At 41.8% G+C, this 9,311-nt stretch overlaps 1 protein-coding gene across 1 annotated transcript in view; it reads right to left on the reverse strand.

Moving 5' to 3' along the window:
- Positions 1-1,373: 1,373 nt before the first annotated feature.
- Positions 1,374-9,311, reverse strand: part of RCL1 (RNA terminal phosphate cyclase like 1) — a gene marked incomplete in the record, with an annotated part of 23,638 nt that continues 15,700 nt past the window's right edge. The window contains 1 exon segment of the mRNA XM_027773421.1: positions 1,374-2,423. Within this exon segment, the coding sequence (XP_027629222.1) occupies positions 2,273-2,423 (151 nt within the window).

Genomic DNA, 9,311 nt, shown 5'->3' on the forward strand with positions numbered 1-9,311 from the left:
GACCATAATACAACCTGTAAAGCTCTCTGTAGAGTGCCATGGTTCAGAATGGCCTGGCCTTCTTCAGTGTTAGCTCTCTACCTCCACAACCTCCCACCCTGATCATCCGAGTACAGTCTTTCTCTGGCTCCCTTTCACAGAAAAATAAAAAGGTACTGAGGGGCCAGAAGTTGGAGTGGTGGTTAAGGACATTGGACTCCCACATGGCCAACTGTGGTTCAAGTCCCAGACCTGGCGGCTTGCTTTCTTACTTTATCTCTTGTTCTCTCTCTCTCGCTCTGTCCCTCACTGGTCAAATTTAAATAAGTAAATAAATAAATAAAGTTAAATAATTCTTAAAAAAAAAAGAAAGAAAAAGATATTGAGAAGGACTGGTGAGACAAAGACATCTTACTTGAAAAGCCCACCCTAGGAACCAGCAGTTGGCGTAATGGCTATGCCGCTGGATTCCCATGTAGTCACTCACGGTTCAAGTACCGGACCTGGTGGCTTAAACTCACACCAGGCGTTTGTGAGTACATGCCCAAGATCCCACGAGGAGAATGGAGAAGGGATTGCAGTGTGGCCATCTCCCCTGGGGGGTGACTTTTCGCTTTCTGTGTCTCTGTCACCCTCTATCTTTCTGGTGAGCGCATGCGCCCTAAAGCAAAAATCTCTTAAAAAAAAAAAAAAAAAGAAAGAAAGAAAGAAAGAAAAGCCCACCCTAGATGGAGAATACCATTTGAAACACTAGTAGGAAGAATTAGAGGTTTCCCTTCCTACAAATTCCAACCTCATACACATGCCAGAGGTTGACTCTGTTAGTCAGCAGGGGCAATTTGCCACAGGGCCTTAGGATTCCTGCATATTCTTGCTAGGTAGGCCTTTACCCAAGCTCTTCCCCAGAACTGTACTTGCAGCAAGCAATCTTAAGAGATTAATGTTTCCATGTGCATCAAAGAGGAGGCTTGCTATAAAACAGGTGGAGTCCTGGAGCATACATGTTCCTTGACTGTAATGCAAACACATTGTGTGGTTGGCATCTCCTTGGCCCTTCAATATCCTGTGAGGACCCAGAGGATAAGGGCAACCAATATAAACATGACACGTATACTGTTTGCTAGGCTCTAGGCAATAAAATAGAGATCTCTGTCTCCAACTCAGAACTCTACTATCCTCTGTCAGCATCTGTAAAATTGTAATAATCTACTTATTAGGTTGCAAAATCCCAGACTCTGACACTATTTTACTGAGATTTTTAAATCACAAAATCTCATGTCTTTATATTATAAATTTCAAAGAAACAAAATATACCCTTTTGGAGTTTTCTTGTGGCCAGAACATTTATATCATTAAGGCTACTATAAGAATAAAACAAGAAAATGCGCAGAACATTTAGGGTGTAGAAAACATTCAATAACTTTAGTTTGAACCCTGCCTTCCCCACTCACCCATCCCTCACATACATATGCATACAATGAACCAGACAAGAAACAGTATCTGCATTCATGATAGCAATCCATTCAGAAGACAGGAAATAGTACAATATACCAATTTCTGACATTTGCATAGCACTGCACAACTTGCACAAAAACAGAGACTCAAAGAACCTGTTCTTGCTAAAAGGACAGTAAGAGACTCTGCAAGTCTAGAAAACCACCCCTCAACAGAAGCCCAGAGAGGTGGGATGAGGAAGCACAGCTGAAATACAGCTGTGATACTGTTGCTCCATATGACTCTGTCCTGAAGGCAAATTCTTCCTTCAGGTAAGTCAAGGCAGCTCTCACTGTGACTTGGCCTCCTGAAGTGTGTTGATGTTACTGGAGAAATGGCTGGAATCCACATGATCTAGAGATGTCTTCTGCTTAAACATTTTTTTAATGAAAAAATTGAGATACTTTTTTTTTAACCTTCCACCAATAAGTAAGAACATTGTGTCATCTGTCTCCCTGTGCCCATCTTATTTTATGAAACATAATGCACTGAATTGGAATAAACCACACTGTACCCCATAAATATATACAATTATTATGTGCCACCTAATTTTTTAAAAAAGGAAAGAAAGAAAAAGAGAGAGAGAGGAAGTGAAGGAGGGAAGAAATACGGAGAAAGAAAAGAAGGAAAGGAGGAAGGAGGGAAGGAAGGCAGGAAAAGACAGAAGAAGGTAATTGAAGAAAGTCCTAATATAAATGCCTATCCTGTCCTGGATGAATGTATTTGGACTTGGTCCATTTGGTGTCCTTGGCAGCATCTGCTTTGTCTGTAGACATTTGGGCCTTATCTTGTGACAATATCATTTGAGGGTCTTGCTAAGGTTGGAGAAGCCAATGCCCACACAAGTCATCAGCACTTTATCTCCACCCTTGAGTTCTTCACCACATGGCTTGGTTTCGATTTTAAACATAATCTGGAAAAAACTCTTCAAATGCCGCAAAAATTCTATCCTAAAAAAAAAAAAAAAGAAAGAAAGAAAATAATTAATTTTTTTGCAAAGTCTCCTCCCCACCACCTAGAACCCAAGCATTTAATTTACCCAACCACAAGGAAGGAATGAAATTAAGATATTCTCATCAAATCTGAATAAATAATACTTCTTATAGCCTGCCAGTTTGTGAAGAGGATTTAGACAGCTTGTTAAGATGTACATAATACAGCAAGATAAATTAAACAGAAAATAGGGGAAAAAAAATGGTTAGAGGTTAGCACAAGATATCTAAGTTACTTACTCCCACACACTTATTAAAGATTGGACAAGAATATGGTGCCAATTTGTGAGTGGCCCATGCATAGGCAGAACACATACTTCCATCTTCCATAGCACTAAGAGGTAAAATACAAGCAGAATAATTATCTCTGATGACTTATAGGGTAAGTCTCACCCTCTATTCCTTCCACTTACTCAACAGATATTCACTGAGTGCCCTCTATATATGCCAGGCAATATTCTTGGTGCTGAAGATGTTATAGCAAATGGAAAAAATGAAAACAAACTCTTCCTTCATGAAGATTTCAATCTAGTGGTGTAGACAAGAAAAAATAAGCTAAATATTCTTGAAAAGTGCTATGACAATTTAAACAAAGTCAATAGCACAGATGGGAAGAACTGTGGGTCCCTGTGCCTATTTGGCAAGAGGCAATATTAACTAAGGTGGCTTGGGAACACCACACAGTAAACACGGCAAGAAATTTTCAGGGGTTGTTTCTTTCTTTTTTTTTTTTTTTTTTTGGGGGGGGGGAGGTTTTTTGCTATAGGGCACGTATGCTCGAGAAAGACTGAGAGAGACAGAGAGAGAGAAAGCAAGAAATCACCCCCCAGAGGAGATGGCCACGCCGTAATCCCTTCTCCTCCATTCTCCTCTCGGGATCCTGGGCATACACACACACAAGCCCAACATGAGTTTACACCAGGTCCGGGACTCAAACTGCAGTGGACTACATGGGAATCCAGCGACACAGCCATTACACTAACTGCTGGTCCCCAGGGATTGTTTCTTGTAATCTCCCTTAATACAGAGCAACGGCAGCACTCTGAAAGTGCCCTGGGAACAGCAATTCTGTGGATGGACCAAGATGGAGGCACACAGGCTTCTGAGGGTCTGTCCTAGTAGATTCAGCATCACTTTCACTAGCCTGACCATAAGACTCACCTGGATAGGTCACTGAACACATGGGTTCCTTAAAGGTACTGATCAACTTGCAACTAGTAGGACAAAGTGTCCACATGGAAGAGCCCAGAATCAAAGGCCACATGCAGATAACCCTTCCCCACCCCCTTATCAGGCCCTGTGCTTCCCCAGTGGATAGGAGCCAGAAAACTATTATTAACACACATTCCTGGCAATTCTTATCAGGAAGTTTAGGAGACACTGGTTTAATAAAGAACGGTGATCTGAACATCTGTAATGAACTATTTTTTTTTTTTTTTGGAGAGGTTTTTACTATAGGGAGCGTGCGCTCTCCAGAAAGAGAGAGAGACAGAAAGCGAGAAATCATCCCCCAGGAGGGATGGCCATGACGCAATCCCTTCCCCTCCATTCTCCTCTCAGGATCTTGGGCACGCATGCACACACGCCTGGCATGAGTTTAGGCCACCAGGCCCGGGACTCGAACCATGGTCGACTACATGGGAGTCCAATGACATAGCCATTATGCCAACTGCTGGTCCCTGTAATGAACTATTAAAGAAACTGTATATTTTGCTGCCTACCAGTCATATCAGCAATAACCCCTACCCCAACTTGTTAGTCCCCAACCTTGAATGCACATGGAAGAGCTACAAAGATACTGATTGTAGGCCCACCTGCAGTGGCAAAGGTGGTGGGATGCTGCTGAAAGATACTAGCCACATTGGAGATGGACCCCACCTTAGTATGAATGAACCAGGTGTACTCACACATACCCATGATCCTGACAGACTGGGGAGAGGATTGAGGCATGGCAAGACCCTGTAAAGGGTACAACCCCTTATGAAATAAATAAAACTTTAAAAATACATATCCTAAACATACAGATCAATAAAATAATATTGTGAATCAAGAATTAAACCCAGGGTTGGCCCTGTAGCCTTGTGGTTAAAGGAGCTGGATTCCATAAAGCCAACCACAGTTTGAATTCTGGTCCCAGTGACTTGAAAAACATGATGGACACATATGTATGTGTGCCTAAACCCCTAATAGGATGAAGAAATGGAGAAGGGATTGTGATATGACCATACCTCACAGGGGAATGCTTTTCCCCTTTCCTCTGTCTCTCTGTAGTGAGCACACGTGCATTGTGGCAATGAAAATATATACATAAATTAATAATAATAATAATAAACAAATAGCCCAATTAAAAGATGAACAAGAGACCTAAGGAGACATTTCCTTAAAACAGGACATACAAATATTCGATAGGCACGTGAAAGATAACATCATTAATTTTTAAGAAAATAGTAACTAAAACCACCATGAGATACCACTATATACCCAGTAAGATGGCTATACTAAAAAAGACAGGCTATAACATAAGGGTTGGTAAGGACATAGAGAAATTAGAACCCTAATATACAGCTGGTGGGAATGTAAAATTGTACAAGAACTGTGGAAAACAATTTGGTAGTTCCTCCAAATGTTAAACAAGGAGTTACCATTTAACACAATAATTCCACTCTTAGGTATATGCAACAGGAATGAATATATAGTCCCAAATGAAAGCTAGGGCAGACACATTCAGTGGCAGATACATTCAATGGATGGCCATGATAAGCAACTCTATTAGAGGAACAAAGTAGATTAGTGGTTGCCTGAGGCTAGGGAGAGTGGGAGAAATGCAGAGTTGCCACCAATGGGTACAAGGTTTGTTTCAGGGATGATAAAAATAACCTAAAATTAGGTTGTGGTTACACTACTGTGTGAATATACTGAAGACCATTAAATTTATATCAAATAAATAAACTGTGTGGTGTGTGAGTTACATTTCAATTAAACTATTTTAAACAAATAAATCATACATAATTGTGAAGTTTAAAAAAAAAATACTGATCTTGATTCCCACCCCTACCCAGTATATACCAAACTAAGTATAAAGCCTCCTGTGGTGAATTTTCCACCCATTCCTTTCCCTCTGTCCTCAGAGTATGAATATAGTCAAAGGAGGATAAAAGCAACAAGGAGAAAAGGAAGTCTGAACAATTCCTCACCCTGTCTGGCTGAAATGACTGGCACATGAGGGACTAAGGAATGAAATATAATTACCCAGAGAGCAAGAACTCTGGTGTGTGCTGCACGCTTGCAAAAAAAAGTCCCGACTTCCTTTTTCTGCCACCTAGGAATGGGCAACTTCATCAGCATCCTTAAAATAATATCCCAGTTGTCAACTCTTCTACAAAGCCTTTCCTAGTCAGTAACCCTCATGCCACATGATCTTTCCCACTTCTGCAGGTTTCCATAGTGTTCTCTGCTTTATGGTGTCCAATTAAAAGCTTACGTATAGTTGTCTCTATAACTGTTCCCTTCCCTCTTGGTAAATTAGACCAACATCAAAGACAATGATTTTTCTCTATCACTGAAACTGTTACACTTTTAGATACTATATATGGCCCCTAATAGAGGTACCAAATAGAATTTAGGAGTTGGGATAATCTTGAGAAATCACTTCAACATTCTTGGCAATTAAGAGTTGTGAGTTTGTGGGGCCAGCAGTTGGCGTAATGGCTATGTCGCTGGACTCCCATGTAGTTGACTGTGGTTCGAGTGGCAGACCCAGTGGCTTAGACTCATGCCAGGCACGTGCCCAAGATCTGGAGAGGAGAATAGAGGAGAAGGGATTACGGCATAGCCATCCCTCCTGGGTGATGATTTCTCTTTCTGTCTCTCTGTCTCAGAGATATCTGTCTTTCTGGCAAGCCCATGCGCCCTATAGCAAAAACCTCTCCAAAAAGAAAAGAGAGAGATGTCAGTTCTCCCACCCTACTGACTTTCTGCCTTAGTAACCAATTGAAATTTTCATTTTTCTTCTTGTTCTCCATTCCACCACCTCCCATCCCTGTTCTAGGTGGGGGAAGGGATAAAAAAATAAAACAAGCACATCAAACCCACAGATAAACAGTACACATCTGTGGGCAGAACTTCCAGCTGGCAGCAAGGTAGAAAAAGCCAGCCACCTCACCCAGTCATCTGCATCCTAAGGAGAAAAGGCTTGTTCTCATCCTCACTGGAATTAATACAGGCCTAGGGCACGCTCTGCTTCTAGGACCTCACCCAGCTGACTTCACTCTGAATCACTCAACTGTTTGAAAAACCAGACACCTTCCCCAGATGGCAGAATTCCTAGGGGGCCTCAGCTAGCTTCTGATCTCCTGATCTCTTGGAGAAGGATAGCAGAAACATGGACTTGAGTGTGCAGGCCTACATATTTGTAGCTACGGGGTATTTGTAGCCTTTGGAACAGTTAGAAAAACCAAAGGTAGTTCCACTTTTTACATAATGTTCTGCCAATTGCTCAGCCTGTCTAAGGAAGACTGTATTAAAGACTGGATTAAGGTATGTTTCTGAATGTCTCTCCCCCACCTCCAGCCCCATTCTCCTTATGTCTCCAGTACCTGGGATATTAAGAAGCAAAATGCTCAGAAGCTGAGAAATAACCAACAAACAGCCTCCTTGAGAAAATGGAAACCAAATGAAGAATAAGCTCACCCCACATCTACGCACAACTATACAAAGTCTCATCTGGTGTAATCCACATCCTTCTCCACAGCCTCACAGCTCTGCACAGCTACAGGCCCCCCTCCATGGCACCCTGTCCTGAGTTCACTCATACTTCCCTCCTTTCCCTCTCACAGAATTTGCTGTGGATTCACGCTGTACTGTAGGTACAGGCACACAGTAGGACGAAGAGAGACCCACAACACATTGAGAGTAAAGCCCCTTTGACAGACGACGGTCTGCACAGTGCAGTTGGCAGCTTTTTAGATGAGCCGTTTTAGGCATTTGAGCTCTATGCAACCCCTATGTGAAGGACTTTAACTCCAGACTTAGAGAACTATATCTGTAGTGAGCCTTTGTTTTGTTTTGTTTTGTTTTTCCAGGATAAAGTGAATTATTTTCAGAAAACAGCAACAGACTTTTCTACGAAAAGAGACTCTTTTTCTAGTCCATCTGATGAGTTTTCAGAGAATTCTGGAGCATAGAAAGAATTTTTCCTATGTATTTTCAAAAGGAAAGTTGTTCCCTCTCCATGAATACAGTTGTTATAATAAATCTGGTTAGAGAGTCAGCAGCACAGAACCAGGCTGGTTGCACGTCAGGAGATGGGAGTCTCAAGTCCAGTTCAGATAGGAACTTAAGCATAAGCACATCCCTGACCTCTCTTTATCATCTGAAAGGTAGGGATATCATGTGCTCTTACTATGCGCCAAATATGTTCAAGGACTCAAACATAATAAAGGTGACAGGGCCCTGCAGCACTGGAACCATATTATAAACATAAAGCAGGGTGGTCTTGTGTGCACCCACAGAGCAATCAGCCACTGAATCCAAAGTTCAGCTGGTTTGGACAACAGTCCCCAGTGTCCCTGGGCATCATCTGACTTGATCTTCTTAAGTCATGTGAAGCTGGCCCACCAAGAAGCTCTGGTCAGTGGATGTGTAACAAGGACAGTGGGTTCAAGCTCCCCAGCACTTCCGCAAATAATCAAAAAAGGTCATTTATTAAGATCAGCTTTAAAAAAAAAATGGCATGGTTCATTTCAGACTTCCAACTAAAGATAGAAGATCATTTTACAGCCGAATTTGAAATGAGGACTCTCTTGAAAAGATGCAGCAAGGCACTCTGCCTCAGGGAAGGCACTTAGAGCTCAGTGATAGGGATGAGATCCTGGCTCTAATACCAAAGCTTGGTTAAGAGAGGTGGCGATTCAGGATGAGACTGTCCAGGTCTGAGTCCTGGACACGTAACTTGACCTCTCTGTGCCTTGATCCCATCACCTGCAAAATGGTATATGTAGTCACATACACCACGATAGGCTTAGGATAGAAAATAAATTAGTTCATTATCTGTGAGGCACTTTAAACAATATCAGAGTAACACCCTAGTAAACACTGTTTTAGAGAAACACCTCCCTTACAGAATTTTGGGAATAGTAAATAAGATGTGTGTCATTTGTTCAGTACCATCACTGGAGAAAACTAATCATAATCTTAAAAATTAACATATATACATTTAGAGATAGCTAAGCAAACAGTTTACAATGGATTTCAGGCCTGGGATTGCCCAAAGCCAATTTACTAGACTTCCTGGTGCTCAAAGTGAGCTGACAAAGCAAATGGATTGAGGGAGGAGAGGGTGTCCCAGTCAGAACTATGGCACCCAGCAGGGATGCAGCTCCTCGGGTGTGTTGCTAGTAGCAAGTGCCTAGCCTCATTTAAGGTTTGCTCCATCCCCACAAGCCCATGACTTGAGGATGCCTTATGAGGCTCAGAGATGCTAAAGACCATGGCCACTGTCTCCAGTGGCTCTGTGGAGAGTCAGAACTCAAGCCCAGATAGGCTGAACTCCAAGGACAATGCAGGGCAGAGACTCTGGTCACTGTGGTCTTCTTTCACAAACAATTTCTGAAAGTGCTAATTGAGATGCCTGTTGACATGTATTTTTCTTGCTGCTTATCCAACTTTTAAATAAAGTATAAACCCTCCATAAGCTGTAAAATTCAGCTTTTTGAAAGGATGGTAAAACCACTGTCGTCAACTCCAAACCACCTAAAACTTAACAAATTTAACAGAAATAAAGTTTCCACATACCAGCGTATTATTCAATACTATTTTATTCTACTGAAAAAAATCTGTCTGGCATTC

This window comes from Tupaia chinensis, unplaced genomic scaffold, assembly GCF_000334495.1.
Source record: "Tupaia chinensis unplaced genomic scaffold, TupChi_1.0 Scaffold000354_1, whole genome shotgun sequence".
In the NCBI taxonomy this organism is placed as follows: domain Eukaryota; kingdom Metazoa; phylum Chordata; class Mammalia; order Scandentia; family Tupaiidae; genus Tupaia; species Tupaia belangeri.